The sequence below is a fragment of the Cyprinodon tularosa genome, unplaced genomic scaffold, assembly GCF_016077235.1.
Source record: "Cyprinodon tularosa strain WSP-4 unplaced genomic scaffold, ASM1607723v1 ctg33, whole genome shotgun sequence".
NCBI classification, from domain to species: Eukaryota; Metazoa; Chordata; class Actinopteri; order Cyprinodontiformes; family Cyprinodontidae; genus Cyprinodon; species Cyprinodon tularosa.
This window is the reverse complement of record NW_024039041.1, coordinates 2,891,227-2,918,404: the sequence shown is the minus strand read 5'-3', so window position 1 is coordinate 2,918,404 and position 27,178 is coordinate 2,891,227. Positions and strand designations below refer to the sequence as shown.

General features: G+C 37.2%; 2 protein-coding genes across 3 annotated transcripts; both read right to left on the bottom strand.

Annotated features, from left to right (window-relative positions):
* Window positions 1-1,643: 1,643 nt before the first annotated feature.
* coro1cb (coronin, actin binding protein, 1Cb) lies at window positions 1,644-19,117 on the bottom strand. 2 transcript variants are annotated; one of them, XM_038293701.1, is made up of 11 exons: window positions 17,826-19,117; window positions 9,722-9,921; window positions 7,870-7,992; window positions 7,645-7,774; window positions 7,311-7,492; window positions 7,104-7,223; window positions 6,432-6,536; window positions 6,210-6,355; window positions 3,251-3,308; window positions 2,902-3,144; window positions 1,644-2,565 (listed from the first exon to the last, which is right to left on the bottom strand). In XM_038293701.1, the coding sequence occupies exons 1-11, from the start codon at window positions 18,889-18,891 to the stop codon at window positions 2,446-2,448; spliced, it is 2,493 nt and encodes an 830-aa protein (XP_038149629.1). In that variant the 5' UTR covers window positions 18,892-19,117; the 3' UTR covers window positions 1,644-2,445. The 2 variants fall into 2 exon arrangements, with proteins under 2 accessions (XP_038149629.1, XP_038149630.1); XM_038293702.1 differs by lacking the exon at window positions 17,826-19,117 and adding an exon at window positions 14,507-14,801.
* LOC119789010 lies at window positions 18,986-23,730 on the bottom strand. Its single transcript, XM_038293747.1, has 3 exons — window positions 23,644-23,730; window positions 19,076-19,975; window positions 18,986-19,004 (listed from the first exon to the last, which is right to left on the bottom strand). The coding sequence occupies exons 2-3, from the start codon at window positions 19,963-19,965 to the stop codon at window positions 18,986-18,988; spliced, it is 909 nt and encodes a 302-aa protein (XP_038149675.1). The 5' UTR covers window positions 19,966-19,975; window positions 23,644-23,730.
* Between the last annotated feature and the right edge of the window lie 3,448 nt (window positions 23,731-27,178).

Sequence of the window (27,178 nt, the reverse complement as noted above, 5' to 3'; positions counted from 1 at the left end):
GTAGGGGTCAGATTAATGTTGATAGTGGTCTGACTATGTAACACACTGTTTAACTTGTTCTTTTTCTACAGCTTTAAACAACCGTATGGAAACAGATTCGTCCATCTTATGTGGAAACCATAACTGTCACTTCCTGCACTGGTGAGTCACCCTGACATGTGGTTTTACACAACATTCAGGACACTTATATGCTCACTCTGTTGTTGTTTATGGGTTACCATGAAGGTTTAAAAAAACAAGTAAATAAATACAGATCTGTTTATTTGTTTGAAATTAAATCTTGAATCTACTGTATATCCCAGATTACACATTCTCCATTTGACTCCTTTTATACTTTTGTTTCCTTTTTAATTATTGTAATGGGATTTTTCCAGCACATCCCATTTCTAATATTAAATTCTACTTATAAACAGAAAAAAAGAGAAAAGGGAAATTATAACTGCGAGAAATTTAAACAATCCCTCCAAATTGTAGCAAATGGCTGAAGCCCTCCATTATGAAACACAAAACATATGAATATGTGTACCTTAGCATGCCTTATGCTCAGTTTAAGAGGAAAAAAAGTTTAAATACATTTCTGTCATGCAACATATTTTTGGCAAACGCGTAGCTTTTAGAGGACGATAGTAATGTTATGATGTCCTTATGCTAAATGAACTATTGATAGCGAGCATCCATTTTCCTATCCGACAGCGATTATTTTGCTTTATCACTTAAAAACTTTGTCCTACCGATCTGCAGAATTCAAACAGACCCTATATACAAATTTTTACACACAAAAAAGACACTCCCTTATGGATGACATTGAATCCACCCATTTTTTTTAGGTTTTGCATCACTGAGGATAACTAAAATCATTTCTGTTTGTTAAATGCCAGAAAACTGAGAGGAAGAGCTATAAAGACTGGTAGGTAGGTATCTTAGGTTTCAGAGCTTTACTTGGGATCAGGCAATTAATTTGGGAAAGCCAAGAGGACAATGTTATGGCTTTGTACGTTAAACAGAGGCAAACTTAGAAATGTACACTGCTTTCTTCTGACACATCTTTGTAAAACTACAATAAAAAAGCCAATATAACAGTTAGAAAATGCTGAACCTGGTTCAGTCTAAAAGTACAATTTCCAGGTGCCTAAATCAAAATACAAAAGCAGAAACACTATGGGATTTCTAAGCAGTGTTACCTCTGAGAAGGGATACGTTTTATTTCCCAGGATGAATGTGTTTTGGTGTAAAAGGTGGGAATTAATCCCAGAACAAAAGTTAAAGAGATGGTGAAGATGCTGACTTAAGCTGGAGTCAAACCCCTTTGTGAAATGCCTCATTGACCAACAAGCCCTGAAATGCCACTCCTAAAGGAAGAAGCCATTACTCCTTAATCCACTTATAGCTTGCAACAACACTCAGTGACAAAGATCCACATTTTTGCAGACATTTCAGAAAAGGAGGGACCAAGGCATTTCACAAAATATATGGCTTCATAAGGAATAATAAACATACTGAAGAAGCAACACAAAACATCTCAACAGTCGTTATAAACTCTTACCAACCTGATTAGCTAAACTTGGACAGACTTGTCTGATGGCAGAAGTGAAATAGAGGAAACTGTTGACATTAGGATGAGATAAAGAGGAGAAGAGCCAGTGTTTTCATGTGAAAAACCTTTATTTATGTGCAGAGCTGTCTGTCGACGGTTCAGTAAAACACAGGCTGCCAGTGGGTCCTTCCCAATACCAACAGGTCATAGAGAGGGCAACTTTAGTTCGACAAGAGGCACCACACACCCACCCTCCATCTCTACACTGGGGCCTCAATGGTAAGTTTTAAAGCCACAAAAGGGTAGGAGAGAGTTGTTTTTAGGATGTCTTCCATATTCCTATAACTGACTGACACCAATAGGCGAACTGGTGGGAAGAAAACAGTCTGACAGCTAGCGTTTAAAATAAAAATAAAAAAATCCAGCTTGACTTTTACTGTTCTACCTTCTTGTGACTGGAATGTACAACAGCAGGGTAAAAAAAAACAGTGACGTAAAAGCAGTGCATGAAACGGCACACAATTCATATTTGGCAACACAATAAGAACAATGGAAATACTGATGCTACGGTTGTTGAGCAGTAAGTACAATCTTCACATAAGAATGTTTCACCACGTTTTAAAAAATAAAAACATTTAAGACTTCCTTTAATGAAAAAAAAAAAGAAAAACGTCTTTTTCTTAAAGATGTGAACATGACCTCTAAAAGTGTTTTCCCTCTTCTCTCTGAGGGAGTCAGGGCAGAGTGTGAAACAGGAGGACCGATGAGCGTAAAATAAAGATGGTCTTGGAATGTGGGGCTTGGTCTCGACGGAATGGGACCGACACCAAGCTCGGTCAAGCCGAATCTTGAGAATTTGGCCGCAGCTGACTGCTGAGGAAAACAGCAGTCCTGGCAAGGGTCTCTGCATCTTACATGGTGACCTTGGCGACCTGCTCTTCAAGTCGGGCGATCCGGCGGTCCTGAAGGATGACACGGTCCCTGAGTGACTTGAACTCTCGGAGTACCTCTTCCAGTTTGTCTTCCATTTTCTAAAACAAAACAAAAAAGTAATTTTACTGCTTCTTATTTGGAGAAGAGCAACAATAGTTTAAATAACAAAGCAGAACAAAACAACATCTGTTCATCCGGACAAGGCAGATTTGATCCGACAAGGGATGACGTTTATTTTCCCTGCAGCTGCATTAAACAGTGAGCCAAAAAAAGGGTTAGGTGCTGATCCATCATTTTACTGGATTTTCCTAACCAAAATTATTACTGTGAACAAGAAAAATGCCCATCAAAACATCACACTAACTATCAAAACAGATATCTTTAAATATTCATAGTGAATTTTCCTACAAGCCGGTTTTCCTGCATTCACTTACAACAGTGGATTGTGGAGAAGCATGTTTCTGGATGGTGGGGATGCTTTCTACTTTCGTTGCTGGCTTGCTCTCCAGGATGTTCGTTTTAACCACCTTCAGGTCCCGGTTTTTGGTGGAGACATAGCCGTCTTTGAGAGAGATCAGGATCGGGCCTCCGTTCTTGCCGGCGAACCACTCCTCTGCCTCCAGGGCGGGATCGGGGCCGGCCGTGTCCGGATACAGGTCATCCTGGAACAGGTCAGACTGGGAAGGCGCAGAGAGTCACAGAAAGGTCCCAAACAAAAGGGGAAAATAATTATAATAGCCAGCACAGAGAAATGTAAGATGAGATGGATTTAAACCAACTTACCTTACGTGGGACAGTCATGATGATCGGTTCACATTTTCTCTCATGCAGTTTATAAAACCTAAAGACATAAGAAATAGTAAAAGGTTATTAGAGGCAACAGAATACATATCCAAATGCCACTTTTATCCCACTTTTATTTAAAATATATACATGTATATATATATATATATATATATATATACGTATATATATATATATATATACGTATATATATATATATATATATATATATATATATACGTGTATATATATATATATATATATATATATATATATATATATACGTATATATATTAAAGTACAGCTTTTGGTGCTGAAACTTTGAGAAAATTTGATCCATCCTTGAATGAGTCATGTGACCCAAAGCGTACCCACTTTACCGTAATCTGAGAGTTAACACTAGAAGTTATTGTTGTGTAACACAACCTACCAGATCAGACATATTTTAGGTTCCTTATGTAGATTTTATCTAGAAACAGCAGACGTGATGACGAAGCGGTCTGCTTTCTGGTTTGCAATATTATGGGACAGTGCAGTGCTGCCAGTGGCCTTTAGGGGCGCTAAACCGGGGGCCTGGAATTCTAGTGCACCCTAGTGGGTTAAAGTTAGTGTTGATTTAACATAGATTCTTTAAAGAGTTTTCACTGATGTCTCAGTCAGGGATATCACATGTTTTTTAAATCTTGAATGTCCTTACTTTTACAGATTTTCACCACTTCCACATTGACATATATGCTGCAAATTAAATAGTTTCTGTTATATTTGCACAGGAATTGCAATTCTCAGTATAGTTTTTCAATATTAAAAAACACAAGAAAGACAGGCCAGTTGTGAATTTTTAAAATATTTTTCTCACCGTTTCCCACCAACATTGACATTTCAGTCAATGGTGAAAATGTTAGAGTAAAAAAAAAATAACAGAATCTAGCAACTTAAAAAGATATCTGAAGGATATCTTAGTGTCAGGGATCATACCTTCACTAACAGGGGCCATCGTTCTCTCGTTTAAATGCTCCAAAATAACTATATATACCGGAAAAATGATCTAAAAATAAGTTAAAAAATTCTTAAAATAAGTGTATCCACCCTTAATTTGAGTAGGTAAATAAAAATCTGAAAATGGATGACTATCTTCACTCTTAAAATAAGGAAATGAGATAATATGCACTTGAATAATACAATGTTATAGTTTTTTTTATTTTAAGGGTAAATTGTATTATTCTATTGGCAAAATGTCTCACTTACCTTGCAGTTATAAAAAAAAAAAAAAAACATTTCAATTTTTTGCATTGTAGAAACCAATCTCTTTTGATTTGTAATGATCTACAGGGAAGTGGAAAGAACTCTAACATGCTTAATCAATACGTCAGTTTAATTTTTTAAACAACATTTTTTTTTCTCATCATTCTCTTCTCCTTTTTGAGGTCACTTGGTCATGCATTGCCATGGAAACAATCCTATTAGCAGTGCTGACTAGGAACTTTTGTGTTCAATCAGCCTTAATGGGAAAAAGCCATTCTGACTGAAGGGAGGGGGTGATCTGGGTTTAGTTTATTGTGTGGTATCAAGTTAAATTTACCTATGTAAATCTTTTCATTTTAAAAAATGTAATTAAGTTTATTTAACTGTTTTTTTTTATTTTTAGAATGTGACCTCTACACAAATATGCTGTAATGCTTTCAGTATTTTATTACAGATGTAAAGTATGTGGTATGACTCTCTGGTGGTTGGGGAAGGGGAATCAATGTACATTTGCTTTACCAAGTAATTAACAATAATGCTTTTTTGAAAAATATTTAAAGAAGTTAATGGGATTATCAAAATAACCTAAATGTATAACACATGTCATTTTAGGAAAAATCACCAATTAGGCCAAAACTGCAGCAAAAATATATGCTTTTTGCATTTATGCAAATATGCTCTCTCCAGAACTTCGGTGGCAAAACCTTAGCTTTATCTGCTTCAAATTTTGTAGGAAATCTCCCAGTTAGTACCGTTTGCTATCAGACTATCAATATTTAAATATAAAAAAGTGTCAACATATCAATCAGTAAGATAATCTTTAGGTGCAGCCTTATTGGGGTTCTATAAGATTTTCCTATTCGGTGTATTTTTGCCACACTGTAAAAACAAAATGTTTAGATTTCGTCTGAAACCTGACACCAAATGACAGTTTTGATTATAGGGTTTCTTTTTTAACTTTTGTAGAGCCTATATATTAATTGTCATGTTTAAACTAGCATGAAAAAGCCACTTAGTGCCTATAAACTCCAATACATTACCTGGGCCCCTGCATACTTGTTGATATTATTTTTGATTTAAAATGAGTTGCTTCAGGCCTGATCAGGGTGGACCAGAATGAGACTAAATTCACATTTCTTTTGTTTTGGGATTCCTGCCTAAAAGCATCAACATCAACAACTTGTTAAAGAAAACTTATGAGTTATGTAATTTGACTTCCTTTGGGAATAGTTGAATGGTTCTGAATTTATGGAAAATCTAGTGTTGAGTTGCATTATAGTATACATGACATAACATTAGAAACACAAAATCTTTTTGTAAATACTCTGCTCCTTTTTCCTCATATTTACCCTTACTTGCACGGACAAATTCATCAATTCTTTGTTTTGTGAAGCTGTGCAACCTCCTCCCAACGCCAACTGATGGCACTGAGGTGGAGCAGTAATAATAAGAGCTTTTCTCTGCAGAGTACCACATGAAAAAAAAAAAAAACTTACATTAAATTATTTTTCAAATAAGTGTTTAATTGTTTCATTAAGTTTTTAATACTAAAGCAGGCGCAGGAGTTTACTCACTGCTCTTACATTGAAAAAATAAAATAAAAGGCATGTGGGTTAACTTTACAGACTTGCTTTGCTTAAACCTAAAAAAAAACAAAACAAAACAAGAAGAGCACTTCTTATATGAACAATATCAAAACCCAGTAATGAGTCCATACCTTGCAATTTCACATTTGTTGACATCCAGGCCTCTCTTGGGCATGTAACCCATGCCTCTCTGGGGCTCCTTTGTCGAAAAGGTGTTGAGATAATGAACATACGGCGCCTCGTCTGTGATCTCAAAATAACGAATGCTGCTGTCTCCCTGCAGGCACAGAATGTGTTAGTTTAGCGATTTAGCCCTTAAAAATTAAAGCTGAAGGATCTTTAGAGTCATCTACCTTCCCACATAAGTAGACTATGTTAGTGTCTGGATCATAGAACGGCAGCAGAACTCCATTACTGGTGTCCATCTCTTGGACACATATGGGCTCATTCATATTGTCCTAGAAAACACAGAGTACATATTTAAAGAGACGGTGCAGTGTAGATGGATGTTTAGTGGTATAATCTAGGATCAATTAGAAATGGAACCCATAAAAACTATGAACATGAGTAAATTTACTTAGTATTTACTGCCCTCTGCTGGAGATGGTGTGTTTAGCAGGAACTTTTGTCATGATGGAGCAAAATAATAAAGATTGGCTCTTTCTGATGTAATTATTATATAAAAAAAAGTTTAATTAAAAACCTGACTGGTCTGCATTTATAATGTTAGCCTCATCCACTGACTTTAGTTTAACTAATGCTAAAACATTACATTTGTTTTGACAATATATGCTTTTAAAATCTAATGATCTATTTAATAAATTACTGGAATAAATGTTTTTGCTTTATTGCATCTATTTCCAGTTTGATTAAAATTATGTATTTAACTTTATTCCTGTTTTCCTTTTCTGTCTCTTTTAAAAATCCCTGCTAGTGTCAGGATTTAAACTGGCTTGTGATCAGGAATTGGACAGAGTAGATTTCAGATTAAAGGGGACTAGATGAGACTGGCGATAAACACGTACAGATTTCCAAAGGGCCAGCTGACGCTCGCTCATGCGGCTGAATCCAGTAGTGAAAATGTTTCCGTCCGCTAAAAAGATGGCTCTCATTGGTCGAGCTCCCTCATGGGCTTTGTCCTTCTCCTAAATGCAGAAACACTCTTGTCAGGTCGTAAAACAGTGGTTGTTGGGGAGACATTGACCCTTTAATCCACCGCAGGATTTACTTACCACCACGATCTTCCTTTTACGAGGGTCGATGATGCGGACCTTTTTGTCCTTGCAGGCCGTGCAGAGCAGGCTGCCGTTACGACTCCAGCTGACGCTAAAGATAACATCCGGGTGCATGTCGTCCAGGCTGATCATGGCCTCTCCCGTCCCCACGTTCCAGATGACCACCTGGTTGTCACAGCCTGAGATGGAGAGGTTTATTTTTCAGAGCTTTACACAGCAATGCAACAGGAGCCATTCAAACAAAAGAAGTTTGGTTTAGCTGGTGGGCGAAATGCAGAGCAAACAGAGAGCTGTTTTTATTTTGACCTGATGAGTTTCAGTTCAAACTCACCAGCACTGAGCAGAACATTACGAGCAGTGGGATGCCACGAAACAATGCCAACCCTTTTAGAGTGGCCCTCTAAGACGACTACAGGCTCCGACAGGGAACCCTCCAGTCCGTGCTCTGGGATCTGCCACACCTGCATGAAATGGACAGAAATTAGGAACCACAGAGAAACCAGCTGTTAAACATTTAACCTGCTTTAAAAACATACATATATAGTCACCGTCTTACCATGACTGTGCAGTCCTCCGAGCCGCTGGCAATGACATGATCGTTATGAGGACACCAGTCGATGTCCAACACTGGGCCTGTGTGACCACAGACTGTTGGGTACGCCTTGTCTATACGGCCGGTCTAAAACACACAGCAGAGGGTTTTTAAAATGCCAGCAGATGCAAACTGACATGTGGGGTGTGCATAGCACCCGTTGGTGCCCAGTTTGAACAGATAGAAAGATAGACTGAAGGCTGCTGTTTAAAAATAGTGTTACTCTTGATAGCAGCAATGGATGATGGTCATTAGTTCACTGTGTGCAATAACTCGGTCATGTGCAATAATTGTAATTTGGTACTGAGCAGCATTGTAAATTATAAATACTGTCAATTGTATATAGTGGGATCCTTATTTTATTTTTATCCTTATCTTATTTTATTCTTATATCTTATTTTACACTGTTTATATGGGAAGGGTGTAACTTTACTGTGTGGGTTGTAATTTTACTAATTTTACTTATTTTATTCTGTCTAATTATACTATATTTTATTTTGCTCTGTTGTACTTACAATCTTATTTTTTATCTATTTATTAAACAGTTGTACTGCCAAAAAAGTAACTTCCCGCAGGGGATTAATAAAGTAATTCTGATTCTATCTTTTGCTATTCTCAACTGGAAAAACTTCCAACATAGGAAAATGTGTGTATTTCCTACAGAATTCAGCCAGCTGGTCGGCAGTGTACAGCAATGGAACATTTTCTTTATAAATCATTTTGAAACAACGGGATACATTATAGTGCTTATTAGCAGTAATAATGAATTCCGTAAAAATTCAAAAAATATCCACTGGACTTGGTTTTCAAGATTTGAAGACGTTTCGCCACCTCTCCAGGAAGCTCTCCAGGAAGCCTCTCCAGAAAGCTTCCTGGAGAGGTGGCGAAACGTCTTCAAATCTTGAAAACCAAGTCCAGTGGATATTTTTTGAATTTTTACGGAATGACTATGACCTGGATGACTGAGAACCTTCATCAGCATACAGTAATAATGAAGTTTGCGCAATAATTTTTATCTGGAACAGACAAAAAAAAAATAAAAGTAGAAAAGCTTTTAATGTTGTAGAGCAAAATTAACCTCATATTGTGACCTACACCTATGTCTGCATCAGGACTTTTGCAGCCCAATGCTAAAGCTGTCAATACCCACTGCTGCCACCCTCTGGTTTAGGTGGGAACTGCTCGTTTCCTCCATTAATTACTATCTCACAATGTTAAAGAATCATTTAAAAATATTAATCCAGTATCCAGATAATAACCTGGATCACCAAACTTTTATGGATTCCTCTTTGGCATGAGGAATACCTCTGATAAAAAATGTCATAAAATTTTTTTTATGTTTTCAAGTTAACCTATACACAGACAGAAAAACATAACCTCTTTGGAGGAGGAAAAAAAGGACTGCGAGTGTCTTATAATTAGATAAGCAGCATATTTTTTGCAAAGTTAACAACATGTCTGTTGTCACTCTTTAAACTCCTTTTTAAACTAAATAGCCCGGGCCACAACTGTGGTAGATGTTTGTGGCCTGGGCTATTGCTAGTTTAGGGACAAATTTGTGTTAATAAACGAGGTAAAGGTATATATGTTGATGAAATTAGGGACAATCATAGTGTTTATCAAATCTTTAGAAAACACTCCCGTTGCTTAAAGGTTTATTAACATCCAAGTGACATTGTCCAATGGGAGCTCTAATTATTGGATACTGAGGCTACCAGAATTTAAAAAACAAAAAAGTTCAAAATCCCAAACCAGATACTGAACGTCTGAATCCAATATTTAAAATCATCGGCAAAAAAACGCCACATTTAAACACCTTGTTCAAAGGAAGGACGAGAAATGCTCCTCCTCCGCTTGCATCTATGATGATGGCCACAAACTTGGGGTTGACGGCACAGAAGGAGCTGTCCCAGGTTACCCTGGAGACGCGGATGTCATCGTAGCACTGGTCGTTTCTCACGGCCTGACCAAACACGTGACGGAACTTGCTCTGTCGCACAACTCGCCGCGACATATCTGTGATCAGAAAAAAAAAAGATCATCACCAGTTACAGAAACGAAATATTAAAGTTGAACATAGAAGAATACCCTGAGTTAAATCTGGTGATCCTAATCAGTAGAAGTTTCCAGACCTGTGCAGGAGGAGAAAGATTAAAAACCTCAGAGAGAAGAGTATTCTTGTGCAAAAGCCTGATTATTTTCTGGTTTAAAGAGGGTTTTTACAAATTGTTTTTAAGAGCATTCTTCACTTTTCTGGCTAAATTTCAGAATCCTCAAATCCTTTTCTCCCCAGTCTTACAAAAAAGTATATTATAATTTACAGTAGGCGTTTTTTATAGAGGTTAGGCTTTACAGACAGTATTGGGAAACAATGATTTAAATGAATAAAGAAGATAAAAGAAAAGCATTTCTTTTAATTTTTTTATTCCATACCAAGCCATACCTGAAAATGATTCAAATCTCCTTCTATGCAAGCCCAACCTGGACTTTTCTTTTAATCCGCAGAATCAATTCCGATGCCTCCAATTAGATTGTGTTGTTTATTTTAGGGATCTATGGAATGGGAAGTAGGGGTGATGTTATAATTTTAAACTGCTGCATCAGTTCCTGTGAATGCAGCACAGATGGGTTGTTAGTGCAGCAGCCGTCTTGAAATGAACCCCATCGTTGATCTACATTAACAAACACATTTTTAATCAGCGTCGCTGGAAACACAATGTCCTAGCTGCTTCTTCGGCTCTCACTCTTCCCACCGTTAATTTCAAATCTCCCTTTTTGTGCTGTGAGAGGAAAAATTCGTTTTTAGAATTGTATTCATGTGTAAATGTCCCTTTTAAGCGACAAAGGGTACATTATTTTTGCTTTCTTTGGTTACAGGTCACAGCAGACCACCTGCTCCCTCGCATGCAAAGATTTTGAAAATGGAAAAGCTGACTCACCCCTCTTCAAAATCTGGATGTAATCCAAAAGGCTTGTCTAAAAACCAGACGGCAAAAAGCTGAACCATTATTGTACCACCATTACATTTTTTCTCATTTGATGCCATAACCATAACTAAAATAGCTCAGTAACTTGGAAACTTGACACCCATTTTGATGGGACTCCAGCATATTTTCAGACTGCTGTTGTTTCAAAGCCTTAAGATACACATTAAACGCCCACACATGTGCCAACTATTTGTTATGATTTTATGCTATGAAGGTGTGGGTGCTCACAGTCTGACAGTAGCCTTCCGTTTGGTCGCATCAGTTATACAATATTTAGCTTTGATTTGAACACATTTTACATTTTTCAAATCGTTTTAATTGCACATATCAGTGGTTTGCATGTCGTCAGGATCTAAAAGTCTAATTCTTCGATGGTAGGTTTTGGGTGTGCTTTAACCTTTGCAAGTCATTATTCCCCATTTGCAATATAATTTCAAGTACATTTCATAGTTCTGATGCTTCAGTCAATGTATGCCTCCCTTTTAATAGGTGTGTAGAGCATCCGTTACTGCCTGTTTAATCAAGACTAGGTGTTAACTTCTTATCATCATGAGGCGACGTCGTTATCCCTTTGACAACTAGTGATTAAAAGCATGTTTCTGTTTAGAATTTGAAAGATATGCTCTGCATCTCAAATCAGTAGTGTTGTACAACAGCAGGTCATTTAAAGGTACTTTGGCCCAACCAAAATAAAACTGGAACCATAAAGGAGATTTCTATATTTCTGTGGTTGGCTCCATCATTTATATAAACGAAAAGTAACCAAAAGTGGTTAAATAAATTGGCACAGAAAACTAACCAGGAGTTGATAGAAATAATATAAAAAAAAATTGGTAGTGTTTTTTTTGAGTCAATGCACTTGTGTCTCTACATTGCTGAATTCATTTTGAACCTCTAAAAGAGTTGATAGTAGGGCTGGGTGATATAGCATAAAAATATAAATTCTGATTTTTGTCCTATCAAATTTGATTAATATCTTTTTCCTCACTTAAGTTTCATTATAAAACTACAATAATATATGTATAACCTTAAAAAAAGAGAACATTTTATTTTAATCCTCCCCCCTGGGTGATAACTTTAATTTAAAGGTAAATGGAAGTCAAGCTCTGAAAAATGCTGTAAAACAATCATCTGTCACAACAAACTGAAAACATAATGCACTAAATGTTTAAAAGTAGTGGCATTAGTGAGCTAGTTCATTAGTTATTACAGGGGTGTCAACTCTCACCCACTGGGAGTGAGACTCTCACTCCGCAATTTCTCCCTATTTAAAACACTAAAAATTACATTAAAACCCAACTCAGTCTAGTTTAATAATCTCCCGTTGGAATTTAGGAGTAATTAAACAAACACAAATATTTGAATTCTTAAAGCGTCCAGGTTTGCCTCTCAAACACTCCACAAAAATAAAAAGAACCATTGCGTTTTATTTTTCAAAAGATAAGCCACCAAGAAAAGACCAACCACATGCAGAAAAAGATGTGCAGAACAGCTCAGTTATCCTGGGTTGATAGTGGAAAAACCACAGGAATTTATTATTATCATATTCATTTATCTTTATTTTGGTCCATTGAATATGTTTAAAAACTTTATTTCTATCACACCTTCCAAACTGAATAATCAAGAGAAGTGCTGTCTCCTGTCATGGTGAGTTTTTAGAAAATCTACAGCCTCCTAGAAGGTAATTTGTAAGAAAAACTAATAACATGAATAACATGAAGCTTTTTAATCCTTATCTTATTACCAAATATTCATACACAGTGTAGTTTGCACGGGTTTCAATTGCACTGGTTCCTATATCAGTGCCAGTAATCCAGTTATAGCTTATTAGTTTCCCATTGTTTAATTTACTTGAACTGCAGAGATCAATTAATAAACAAAGTTGTGAAATTCTTAGTTTAAAGTATATTTAAGATGCAAGTATTTTAGTAGGGCCCGTTCTGCTTTACTTAAATTCTGTTAAAAAACACCAGAATGTATAAAATAATTTATATTGTAAGAAAAATGTTCAACATAACTACAGACCAATTATTGTTACTCAGAAACATTTATTGTTTTATAAATATTCCACATTTTTCCACTTTATTTCAGTTAAATCCTCTGAAAACCTCCAACGTATAGCTGCACCTATCCTCATTTGAAGGTTTCCTGACAAAACTATTTCAAAATCTCACCCCAAGGTTTGGTGAAAAGTTGGCAGCCCTGTTATTAATACATGTTTTTGAACAAATAGGGATGGACTGACGTCAATGAGGTATGGAAGCCGAAGTAGTGGAAAATTTTTGCTTTTTCAAAAAGGAAATCTTCATAAACAAAAATTTTTATTAATTTATAAAATCGATTAATCACCCTGCCCTACTTTATAATAAAAGTAAATATGTTACATTTATCTAGCTCATCTTGCCCAATATTTTCCCCTTGCATCTTTTAGACCAATATTCTATTTAAGAGTGGTAATAACTACTTTATTCTGCATATTTATATCCATTTCAGTCACACTTGTGACATTTCAGGTCCTATTTTAGGAATTATATATCTGTTCTCACTTAAACAGTTCAAGCTTTTTCAGTTTTTATTTGCATTTACATTTTATAACCTATTGATGCATGTTTAGCAGGTAGGCTTTGGACATGGTGGTTCTTAATTGAAGTAAAAACCAATTTAATCACATGAACCGTCCAAAACCAGCTATCGCTTTAATTCGGTTCAGCCTATCACACCGCCCGGCATGTTGAACCATTTCAGAGTTTGAATTCCAGTTCGTGTTTTCAATGGATGCTGCGCAGGAAACGTTGCTGTTAAACAATGGTTACCTCGCAGGAACCGTTAGCAGCATTAGCTGCTATACTATTAAGCTATAATATAAAAAAAGACGTCACCACCAAATGATAAACATGTTAACGCTTTAGCAGTGGTGTAAAAATATATCTGCTAGACGCTACCAAGTGATTCATTTAAGGCTATAAAACCGAGAACGCTACTTAAACGTTAGCCACGCTTGCTAACCTATACAGGGTGGACTTTGAAGTTAGCATTCAGACTGTAGGGACTTTTAACTTGTGAAAAATATCGAATAGCCCACTAAGAATGATCATAATGAGGTTAAACATATTGGAATATATGATTAAAACAATATATGACTAGTGTAGACCAATTCAATGTTGTATTTTATCAAGGGAAGTTGTAGATTATGTGGAGGAAAAAAAGGTGAAATGACCCTTTAATCAACTGTCTAGGAAGCTATAAATCGTAAGCTAACTTCAATGTGGTGGCAGCTGGAAGCTGTAACGGGTCTGGTCCCGTCAACAGACTCCAAGGCAGGCGTTTCACCGTTAGGAGGCTGAACAATAGAAGCTGTTAGCTTTATGTGGAACTGCATAAGCATCCCTTCGCATTGGAAGTGTGTTTTGGATCCCAGCAGCTTGTTGGTTAGCAGAATTGCTAATAGTTTGCAGCGATGGATCGCTGCCAGCTGACGCAAGTGCAGAAATTTCCACCCAGTTTTTTTTTTTTTTTTGGTTGCTCCCATCCGTTGAGCTTCCATGGATGCTGCAAAGCTTACTGAATAAACGGAAAATTTGCGTTTCAAAAAGACACAGTTTAACCTTCCTTACCTTCTAAATTTATGCAAGAATTTCCAATGCACGGAGGGTGAAAAAGCAAACCTCAACACATGAATGTGGCAGTTTAGGCGCGCCCTTATCCTGCAGGACGGTGCTTTAGTATCCCTTGCCTCTGCTGGGAAAAATAAGCCCAGTTGCAAGGTTCTTAAGTACCTAAAGGTTAACGCTACCAGGGTTTAAACCGGGTCAAATATAGCAGCAAAAGCATCAGCTCTCCGTTCTTCACCTGCAGAGGACCAGCGGTACTCTATTCTCATCCCGTTATTAAATTCACTAGGATACATGGGGCTAATGCGCATGCGCAAACCAAATGCCAGATCTGATTTCTCAATGATCTTAATGGAAATGGGGGGTGTCAGAAAAGAACACGTCAACCTTTCCTTCTCATGTGTTTCATCTACTTTTCAGCAATTATATATATAAAAAATGATTTTATACTGAGCAGCATTTCCTGTGTGACCCCCTCCCCTTCCCATTTCCCTGCCCCCCTTCCCCCTTTAGTGTCTCACAGTTGTGAGGGAAGCATCCAATAAAATGATGCCCCCCTCAAAAAAGATTATTATTTATATAACCTTCACGTTTTCTTTAGGCTGGTTATAGACCAGGGGTGCCCAGTGTGGGCCCCGGGGGCCTTTTATGGCCATCTTATAAAACTATCTGAGTCATTAGTCATCAAATCTGTCCAACTCAGAGGCGTAGCCAGAAAATTTTTATAAGGGTGGCCAGGCAATAACCAATGTACACTGAGGGGTGGCTGATAGTGGATAGTTGCCAGAGCCTCACGGTCAAGCCAAAGATAAGACTAACTATACTTTCCTAAAGCCTTTGATAACAAATAGACGCGTATATTTAAACATCGATAATCATTCTGCATAAAATTGATACTTACAGGTACAAATCTCAACATAAATGGATTATTTAATGCGTTTTACGTTTTTATTAAAATAGGTGTCTATGATTTAACTGAAGACTCCTAGATGACTTGCAGAGAAACATCATTTTTTCTTTACATATAAAACAAAATCTAGTTCTGAAAAGAGCATGAATTCTGCACTTATTATCTTTAATGTTAGTATATTGATGTGTATAATGAACCACAGTGTTTTTTGTCAACAAATTATGAATACATTAAAAAATAGTAAGTAATATATGAAAAATGTAATTGAATATTCCACTTGAGAGTATTACTGCTGCCACAATCTGTATTAGAGGGAAATAAATGGTAGGGGTGGCCAGTGATTGGCTAACGGTGGCCATGGCCACCCCTGGCCCTCATCTAGTTCCGCCCCTGGTCCAACTGGCACAAGTTGGACACAGATGTATTCATTTTTTGGTATCTACTGTTTTTTTTTTTTTTTTTTTGCTTCATGACTAAGTAGAACTAAAAACATTAAGTTGCTTTTTTCCAAAAGATACAATAATCCTTATTTTGTTTTTATTCTTTATTTATAAAATAAATAAGTGGAAAATAATCAGCCCAAAATATTTAGGACTCAGCAAATGTCCAACAAATGTTGTCTAATTGCAGAACAGAAAAAAAAAAATACAAAGTTTGGTTTTTGTGTTGCTGATAAACAAATTAGCTTTTTTTAGCCTGGGAATACTTTTACCTTGACTATTTCTTGCCATCTTGCAAACACTTTAGACACGTGATGCTACATTTGCAGTTTTAGATTGAGTTTACCACAAAACAAAAACTTGAATGTGTCATGCAGCTATGAACACACAACTCGACATTTTAAGAAAAGGAGAAAAAAGCTGATTTAAATATTAAAACTTGAGAATTAATTGATAATAAACGTATGCCTTTCATTTCCTTTTAGTTTTCCATCTGCAAAAAAAAAAAAAAAAAAATCATAATTGAGTCGTTTTAAATTCTTTTCGATGTGGAACTTTTTTGTTCCGTGCTTTAATCTCAGAATTGTGCACACTTGTGCATGTCAGGAAAAGGGGGATTATTGGCCCAGTGGTTTAGAGCAGTGTGCATGTGCTTTGAGAAGGTTGCAAGTACCTGATTCAATCCCCACAGCCTCCACTCTGGGTTCCTCACCAGTTCCCTAACTCCACACTGCTCCACAGGCGCTGCGCAGTGGCAGCCCACTGCTCCGCAAGGGGATGGGTTAAATGCAGAAGTAAATTTCACCAATGGGAGATCAATGGGAGATCAATAAAATCAAATATTATTATTATAATTGGTCAGTCTAAAGTGTGTTGAAGTTTATAATCTACGTTTCATAGTTGCTTTCATTCCCATTTTAAAAATCTTTTTCTAGAAGACTGGTTCTATTAGGTCCTCAGAGATGAGCGGATATTAATAATCCACAGAAACACACTAGGATGTCTCTAAAAATGTCATAGTCTTGAAACGGTTTCATAATGGCCCAATATTTTCAGGATGTTCTGTCGCACTATAGTCTTCATTAAAAGAATGTAAATGCAAATATGTTTTCCATAGGGATTGGGATACTGATTAAAGTATAAGATGACCAGTAATACACCATTTTAGTAAAAAAGTCTCTTTTTAACCACCAGTTTTCTTAAGCTACACTCTTTAGCCACTATAGAGTGTAGCTTAACATTTAATACTCTGCTCTTTTTGTTTGTAAATAACTTTAAGGTATAGTGGAGGATGTTCATTTCTGGGTGGATAATCAAAATAAGTAGTCCTCCTAATTGTCAATTATTCTGGTGATATGTTTACATAAGGCCTTCCTATGTGCACATCGCCATTTTCACTTACCCGTGGTGAGTCTGACATAGTGGGAATATTGCAAATCTTTCAAAAAGTAAGCTTGTATGAGCGATGAAAAACAGCAACAGAAACAAACAGAGTGTGCACTAGAAGAAATGGGCTTGTGCATGCTCTCACACACGTTTAATAGGCATCGACTATCGAGAGTAGGTACAGGGTTGTGCAAGTAAAGTTTTTTGTAAGTATAGAGGGCAGGTCTTTTCAAAAGTTTGCGACAATTCTTCACTATACCTTTAATACTTTGTATCATCTGGTGATGTAGGTTGGCAAAGGGGGAAAGCATGGAGAAATTTGAAGGAGGAATTATCACAATATTATAGCTCTGGAAAGTCTATTAAATATTCTATTATTAATTAATTACATCTATTAGTGGCATCTGATCAGCTGTGCAGTCCGTTTTATCAAAAGCAAAAAGGTTTTAAAACGTATGTACTGATTTGGAAAATTTCCAAAAATGTCCTTCTGATAACAGACATGTTTTACCCAAAAAATACAAAAAACTGGGTGGGGACAATAGTTGTTGTACAGCTATTGGCTCACCAGAGTAGTAGTTCTTACCTTTCTTTGGAGCTGTCTGCACTTCCGTTGGCCTCTCCTTAGATTTCTTCGGGATATCAAAGGCATTCTTCATTTGGGAAACTTTCAAAGTAGGGTTCTGCTCTACCAGACGAACCTGAGCTTTGGGCACTTCGGGTTTGACCCGGCTCTGCTGTTTCTGCATTTGGTTTGCTTCTTTCACAATTTCTGCCACCGGTTTGTATGAATCCACCTCGCTGCCTCTTTCTTTGTCTCTGCTGCTGATGGGGCCTGTGAAATCTTTAGGACGCTCACTCTGGCTGTTTTCATTGATCTGGATGTGGACCCTGTCAGGTTGTTGATCGTTTTTTTCTATAGGATCAACAATAATTTGAGAGCTGGTCAGAGTATGCTGTGGCCTTTCCTTAAAAGGAGGAGGTGACCATTTGCGCCTGGAGCGCCTCTCTAGGAACACTTGCCTCTGCATCATGTCCAGGTTTTGAGGCTCTTCCTCTGGTGAAAGCTCTGTCATTCGGACACAATAGTCATAATCAATCATATCCCCAAACCGATCATCCTTTTCCCTCAGAGACAGATGGTCCCAGGGACCGACATCAGCCGACAGTCGACGAAAGTTAGCCGGTACAGCATACGTGCCCCTTTCATCCCAAAGCATGCACATGTCCTGATTAGTTGGTGTGCTGTAGAGAAGATCTTTGTTAAAATGAAATGTGTGTCTCCTCTTGGCCCTGTCCTCTGATTGCAGATGGTCTTTGGCTCTTCTTTGCACATCATTAGATACTAGCTGTGCAGTTTTGAGCTTTATGAATGGGTTTTTAGGTTTTTTGGGAACAGGAGGAGGTGGACCTTTTGGTCTGGATTTTTCTGCTGGCATCAAATCATTGTTGGAAGAGGATGAGGCAGACAATGCTTCTGGAGGAGCTGATGCATTGTCAGAGCTCGTCTTGGTTGTGTCTTTTTTAGGTAAAACATGAGTTAAAGGTGGCGGTGTGACAACTGCAGAGAAGCAAACAAGCTCACTCTCCTTCTTCAGGCAAGCGACCTGCATCTTTTCATCGCAGCTCCTTGCCAGCGACGGAGAAGTCATAGTGTTAGTTTGTTCCAGTGTAAATAAGGGTGCATCTTGCAGATGTGGTTCACCAGAGAGAGAGGTTTCAGGCTGTGAAAGGCCGGCGAATTCATCAAAGACTTTGCCCTTTTCTGTTTGAGAAGAAGATATAAGATTGCTCTGAACTCCAGCTTTGGCCCTTTTTGAGACGGCCCCAGCAAACTTGTTCACAGGGCTCTGATCGGCTTCTAGTCGCTGATCTTTACACTTTTTTTGCTCCTCTCTCATACGGACAACCTCTGTCGTACCCTCACCAGTTGTCTTGCTCTGAGCAGCCTGGACACAGCTTGCTCCTTTTAGCTGACACCTGCTGCCTGTCACTTGAGCCAAATCACGACCAGTTTCTGTCCCTAAACTGTAGCGGTGTGAACTCTTACCATGTACAACATCATTACTCTTCTCTTGAGTAACCCTGGAAGGCTGGGAAAGTTTGGAGTCACTACAGCTTTCAGAGCCGTCCTCCTCCCCTCTGGGTTTGCTGTGGTGACCTGCGGTGTTGCTTTCATTCGACATCCACTTCTCATCTCTTTCCAGAACTACAAAGTCTTCTTCGGTAGGAGGTCTGCAAGAGGTTGTTGAACTCTTGCTGCTGTCGGTTTCAGGGAAATTCTGATTTTCTGGCTCATCCATTGCTGCAGTACCAGTCCAGGCTGCAGCCCCCTGTTCAGAGCCTTGCTTTTTGTTGCTAGTTTGTGTCTTCTTAAAGCTCAGGGTTCTCTTTGGCTCTGCAACAGTACCAGAGACTGCCCCTCTGCCTGGAAACACCCACTCCCCTCTGGAGTTCAGAAGGTGTTCCTTCTGACTCTGACCACTGATTGGCTGCCCACTTTGGGGGTCTGTACGTGAAGAAATGACAGCCAGCTTCCCTAAATTGATTCCCCTAATCCCACCAATGCTCAGACGAGAAAATGCAGAACTGTCATCCTCCTGATGTCTGCCGTCGTCTTGTTCGGCAACCTTAGACAGACGCGTGTCTGCCGTTTTCTCGGAGCATTCAGAATTATCAAGGGATTCTTCATCCTTTTCAGACACCCTCTCCAACTTCTGCCCCATGACTGTTTTTCTGTTGATGCAAAGCAAAACACATACATGAAGGACTGATGCTTCTCTCACATGATAAAAGTGAAATCACACTGTAGAATTTAAAGTCAATCTTTAGGAATCTTGAATTCCTTTTGCATTTTTAAATATTTCTCAACTGGTCCTATTTGGCTCCCCAATGCTCCACTATCTCTCTCTCTCTATTCTGTCAAACAGGAATGTTGCAGGGGCTATAATTAAACAGGTCTGACCACTACCAGTGAGTCAAGAGGCCAAAAAGGAAACAGGATAAGCTTGATAAGAGGTCAGCTGCTAGGTGCCAAGGTCAGATATGATCCAATGATCCCAGGCCTGCAGACAAATACGTCAACTAAATAAATAAATCTTTTTTTCCCATGGAATTTAATCAATGAGTTTTATTTTTCTGTCAAACCATTTTTTTCTGTTATGGGAACGCCTGCTGTGTCATGATGAACCCCATGTTGCCAATAACCACTGTATATACACGGCTTGTTTTTGCCGTGCGAGCATCCTTTCAGACTGTCTGAATGTTTACGATTGTTTTGGTGACGGGGTCCATAGAAAGGTCGCTGGGAATACTTCATTCGAGTCACAAAGGCTCTGACACATGATGGGAATTGTTCACCCTGTGGTTTGATGAGCCCGTTTTAGCCGCAGACATGATGGATGCTGCATGTGGGATTATAACAAGGGGAAAACAGCTCAACTGACTTTACTGTCAGGTGGTCAGGAGTATTTTTAACGTACAAAGAAAGCAATAAGTCTACACAGCAAAATCCCAAAAGAATGAAATACCTGGTAATTCTATTGATAGAACACAAACTATAAAAGTAATTTCAATTTATCAGATTGATATCTGATTAATGCAATTATAATTCTAGTGAAGCAATGCTGCAGTTTTTTAAATGAAATATTTTAGCAGGTAAATTTAAATGGTTCCAGTGTTTTGAAAGGCTCACAAAATGAAATTTAAATCTATAAGAATGTTTTTTTTTTCTTCTTACTGGTAACAAGGTGTGAAGGTAACAATATTTTGATGTTTGCCAAACCCTGATTTTTTTTTCTTTCCAAGAATAGTTCTAACTCAAGTGGATTAAATGGATAGCATAATATTGCAATTCTTAACACGGATTCCTGCTTCACTGGGCCATTCTAAAACATGAACATTTTATTATCTAAGCATAACTCTGGGTGTTTTTTCGTCACCATAGTCCCGTCAGCAGAACTTCTAGCTGGTTTTCTTCCAGGTTTGAATGCATTCAATTCAGTCTATGTTACAGTTATTCCGAGCAGCTGCCTTGTTCATGCTTAAGAAAGTAATTCCTATAGCATGACGCTGCCAACCCCGTGTTTCACTGTGTGTAGTGGACTAAAGCCTACAGATCTTAAAGCTACATTTGATCCCTAATGATTTGTTGCAAAATATATATAGAACGGAAAGGTGTTTTTGGATATACAGGCATGAAAAAAGGTAAGTTTTATCTGCTTTTCTGTGTGTTTTATGCAATATTTGAAAAGACTCTCCACATTTAAATGGCATTAATGGTATTTGATAATTTTTTGTCACTAAACATTTCTCCAATTTTTTTTCTGTTTAAAAGTTTGAAATTCTAAAAAAAAAGAGATAAAACTTTTGTTGTACCATAAAAATAACAGGCATTTTAGAAATGTTTATATAAACTAACAAAAAATGTAAGATTGGTAGCTCTAGTTTAATTTGGAAGGATTTCGACTAATATGGCTCTTTGGATCGTTGAAGGTGATGACCACTGACTGTAGAGATGGTCTGTGGGCATGTGTTTTTTCCTTCTACTCTCCCATAAAAGTCAACAATTGTATTTTCCAGATCTAAAAGTTTTCCTGTTGACAGATTTGTATGGACAAAGTTTATCTGATTCATGCTATTCTTGAACATTCTGCCAGTTTATACAAACAAAAAAACATTGATAGTTGTGTGATGTTCTTTCGTAGTTCTGGATAATAAATAAAAAAAGTCTTTTAAAGATGCACAATACTTTAAATATGGTATACACCATAATCCTGCTTTAATTTACTCAACTTTATCCAAGTGTCCATTATTTTATTTCCTCCAAGCTACAGGATAATGGTTGCTCATTAAAATTCTCTAGCAAATGGCTACGTCCATAAAACCTTTTTTTTTTTATTTGAATTTAATTTAACTTCAAAATTTTGAGCTATTTTTAGTTTGTCCATCATAAAATCCAGATAGAAAACATTCATGTTTATCTTACATAAAATAGTCAAAAGGTGCAAATACTTTTGAAAGGTACCAATCCTTTACTTTTTAACTGATTGAATGTTACAACAGACATGCAATATATTTGCTCTTATTCCTCTGTAGAACATAATGGAAAAGAATTTATTAAGGCTAGCGATAAAACTATATTGATCTCACAATGGAGAAATGAACTTGTGACATCAGCTCTATTGAACAACAGGAGATGCAATAGGAGAAGGTGCATCAAAGACAAAAGTGTACAAAGTCAAACTGAATATATCTAGTGAATAGGTAAAAAAAAAAAAAGCTGTCACATGTAGATATATACATATATATATATATATATATATATATATATATATATATATATATATATATATATGTATATCCCATGCACCTTTTTCTTCCTTTGCACATTCTTCTTCTCCTTTGACTATTTGAGCTGATGTAACAAATACATTTCTCTACTGTGAGATCAATAAAATCAATCAATCAATCAATCAATCAAAATTAAAGAATAGAGATTAACAGTAAAGTTATATTTTTTTACATTAACTGTTATTCTAAAACAGATAATCTTGAAATTGAACCATCTATATAAATGTCAGAATCATTGAAAGTGAGATTTTTTGACAGACTCGTGGGAGTACTGCCATTTTTAGGGTTAAAGTCCTCATACTCCTGTATCAGCTAATATGCCAAAAGTGCAGCTCTGCTCATCAAGTGTTTGGTTGACGCTGGTTTAACAGATCGACAGATGCATTCTCTTACAGCTTTAGTGCAGCAGAAGCGTTATTTTGAGATGGATGTGTTAAAATGGCAGCAGTGGGAGGCATTCATGGTATTGGCTTGTGAACCCCCCCCATTCTCTCTCTCCGCCCGTTTCCCCTGTCTGTGTCTCTCATGCTTCACAGCTTAAGCCAAAACTTTATAAGAGCCTTGTGACCAAGAGTACCCGCACTATTAACTCCATCTTAGAGAGGCCTTGTTTTTCAGTAGCAGGTCTGAGACTATCATGTCTGTAATGAGCTGGAATTCAAACAGTTGAAGGTGATATTCAGATGTCTGATCAAACTGCACAGACACATTTACATGCAGTCATGCGAGACAGAACCTGTGGTCATAAAGAGCTGCAAATTTCACTTAGAAAAACTCTAATCCTGTGGTTTCCTATACTTGACTGATGTATTTCTTCATGAAAACTCATGTTTAAAGATTTGACACATGTGGCTCTGCTGTATGTCTCACACAAAGGTTGTTTTATAAATATAGGAAAAGGAAAGCATTAATTACTCTAAGTTATAAATGGACACAAGAGCAATAAAAGCAGTAATGTTTCACAGTTAATGACAGAGTTAAAAAAGGGTTTTGCTACCTTTAGAATATCTAAACGCCTGAGAGGTAACAGAATAAAGGAGGCGGATACTTACCCACGATGATGCTGTGTACGATCGTCGTCTTTTAGGATTTTGGTCTGTCTGGGAGATCACTCCTCCAGCAGTCACCTGCCCCGTTATGTCAGCCGGGCCTCATTTGACTAATTCAATAAAAGGGCCTTCTGCTCCGTCCATTTGACTGAGAGAGACAGTCAAAGCAGAAGCAGGCAGACCTGCTCTGTGCTCTTTATTATCACATTCAATGCTTCTTTAATAGCAGTTTCTCCCCCTCATGTTTTCCCCATTAAATCCATCTTTATATTTGGACATGATTTATTTCAGTTAATAGTTTTCCTTTCTCTGAAATCCATTCTATGAACAGTTTTAACCAGACACACTATAAAAAAATCACATGACATTAAAATATGCCTAAATGTCTCCTGTTTTTGGTCAGTTTCTGTTAGGTAGACATATAAGATGACTATGCTTTTAAAGAGTTTAGCAAAGGCATTAAAATAGTTTAACTCAGAACATTTAAAATGACTGGATGCCAATTTGTGGCCAAAATGTATGTTAAGTTAGAATAAGACACATAGTTTGATTTTTTTCAAAAAAACGAAAGCAATAATCAGCCAAGATATCATGATGAGAATTACAGACCTGCTTCATTTTTATGCAAGAGGGTATCGCTTCACAAAATAGATGCTTTATGAAGAGGGAAAATTAGATGGAGAATTCTGCATGACATCTGTCAGGATTATTTTTTTGTTGTTGCAATAACTGTCATCATACAACCAAATTGGTTAAAAGATTACTTTAAGGACACAAAGTGAATGTTTATGGGGTGGCTGCATAGATGAGTAGATCTAAACAAATAAATTCTCAAACCTGATTCATTTACACCTGTTTCAATAAAAGAAATAGGCCAAAGCTCGAAAAGTGAAAAGCTTCAAGGACTCCCAATATTATACCCCTGTTATAGAAATCTAAAAGGTGATTCTGGCAAATTTATTTAAAAATAGGAAACTCTCAAAAAAATGCTCACATATCTTGCATTTTCCAAACTATTGTAAAAATATTGTAAAATTATTACCGGTATTGTAGATTAAGGTACACCCTGCAAGGTTTATCACAAAGCTACATTATGGGGTAAATTATTCCATAATTTTGAAATTGCATTTGCAAAGCGTTAGTCACTTGCTCTTAGTGATCAGTGTTTTAAATTAAATGCTGGTGCTATATTTTAAAGATAATTTGGCAAGATTTGATGCATTTAAACAAAATGAAACAATTCTCAACATGATGCAATGCTTACTCATAGGTGTGCAACATAACTTTTTTTTTTAACATTAGCATAATCTATAAGAGTCACTAAAATTCAGCCTGTAGTTTTAAGTTTTACTCCCAGTGGAACAAAATAACTAAAAAGAATATTGGTAAATATATAAAAGAGACCCCAATAAGTGGTCTCTAAACTGTGAATTGAGAAGGCCAAATTAGAGAGCCGTTACGTGGCATGTAAGATGTTCCTGTACTCACTAAGCAAATAAACAGCTTAATTCTCAAATTTTACAGAAAAAAAGCATTTATTTCCATTATATACATTAGACTGGACACAGTTTGACAAACTGTAAAAAGGTGCATACACCCGAACACTGATACAGTACACAAAATGAACCAGAAAAAAACAAAAACAAAGAAACAAGTAATCAGCTTGCTCTCCAGGTGTCATTCTCACATGCTTTGGGAAAATACTTGTGCTCTGTACACTAAATAACAACAATACACCCTTTAGTTTACAACAGACCCAACAGCTGTCACGGTTATGTCGGGCTTATGATTGGATTGTCCTTTTGCCTGCTATTTGGCACTAATTCACCTGAAAAAAAAGAGAAAAAAATCATAGCAGGAACATGTTTTCCCAAAATTACCATGATTATGACTAGCAACAAAATTCACAAGTGCCTCTTGATACAAAGCAGCATTATTAGCATTATTTTCTTAATGTTCTCATTACACTGATGTACTGTAGAAGAAAGACTTATGGAGACTTTTACATATCAAAGTTAAATTCTTAATTTGTAACAATTTGATGCAAATGTATTTTATACCAGAAAATAATGTTCATCAGTCAGCTACCAAAACCAATGCAGCATACAGCAAGCTTGACAATGACAAATCAAGTATCAGTATTGGCTTATAATTAATGGAAGTCCATAAGGTATATTTTTTAGGGAAAGGATGATGTTTGCATACAATATTAAGTTAAATACTGCAAAAAAGTACAACCTTTCAAGGATTTAATGAAAACATAAAAGTCAGCGACAAATTTACAGAAAATCTCTCTGCAAAGGCTGTAATGCTTCACAACCGAGCTGCGGACACAATTAAGGCACTTTAAAATGAAAGAATATTAAAATGAGAGGAAATTAAATTTGGTGCCGTGATTTGGAAACAAAGACTTTTAGATGAGTATTAAGCAAAGATGCTGTCAAGACTCTCAGTAAATCAATAGCTACTGAAGGAGACAGGTGTAGTTGCTCATACAAAACGTTACAAAAACAAAGGCCTCTTGAAAACTGTAATCTTTCCTAAACTTCATTCTCATTTTGTACCTTCTACTTCCATTAAGTATTCCTGCACCAGAAAACCATGCATGTCAGTGTTTACTAATAATAATAGAGAAAAAGATTCATCATCAAACCAATCAGTGTTTCATTGTAATGTTGAATATTTTCTGTAGATTTTTTTATAATCTGGTTCTGATCTCTATTTGGGAGATTTAACACTATGATATGATCCCAAATAAAACTAGAATAACTTCACACTGTTGGAAGCTGGAGAAGTACCACCTTTCTCCAGCAGAGGCCGCCGTGGATCCTCCTGAGCTGAGCCTCCTTCACAGCTGCAGCCCATTCCATCATCAGAGGATCCACTACTTAAGCTGCTTCAGAACTTGCCTCAACGCCGCAGTGTTGATCCAGTTGGTTAGCACTAAGCCTAGAACCTTCTGAGAACTTTTGTTGACTTTTGAATCCAAGCTGGATTCTAACCTCTGTCTTCCAGGAAACCAGTCTTTCTCCTGTGAAGCTCTGGAAGAGCTTAACCTGCCAAGCCTGCCCTCTGAGCCAAACCTGAAGCCTGCCTTTGAACTTCCATGCAGCCTTGGATCAAGAGCTGGAAACCCTGAGCTTAGCTCTGTTCAAACCCTAAGAAGTAAGACGCTGAAGCAGCTTTTGGACTCTGCGAACCAAACTCTCTCCAGTTCCAACAACCTTCCTCTCAAAGCCTTAATCAAGGACCCTCAAGGTACAAGCCTGAAACTATCTAAAGACAAATCTCTAAGTGCCCCGCTAACTGAACTGTCTTCCCAAGCAGACTCCGGTGAACCCGTGTCCCTGGACCAGAACCAGAACCAGTTATCATTGTGCTTTGTGACAATAAACTCTGTTAAACTTTTACACCTGTTTCCGTCTAGTGGTGTTCTGCATATTTGGGTCTCTTTTGAGAACCCATCATGACACACATAATCCCATTTTAATGCAACATATCCCAAAGACCATTAAGAGAGATAAAAAAAACCCTGATA

Bases quoted from the DNA above. Each gene is read 5' to 3' on its own strand.
- coro1cb (XM_038293701.1), bottom strand. From the start codon at position 18,891: ATGACTTCTCCGTCGCTGGCAAGGAGCTGCGATGAAAAGATGCAGGTC. The intron at 6,356-6,431 runs GTAGATGACTCT...CTGTGCCTGCAG, and splicing joins TAGTCTACTTATGTGGGAAG to GGAGACAGCAGCATTCGTTA. The intron at 3,145-3,250 runs GTAAGTTGGTTT...GCGCCTTCCCAG, and splicing joins TCATGACTGTCCCACGTAAG to TCTGACCTGTTCCAGGATGA.
- LOC119789010 (XM_038293747.1), bottom strand. From the start codon at position 19,965: ATGGGGCAGAAGTTGGAGAGGGTGTCTGAAAAGGATGAAGAATCCCTT.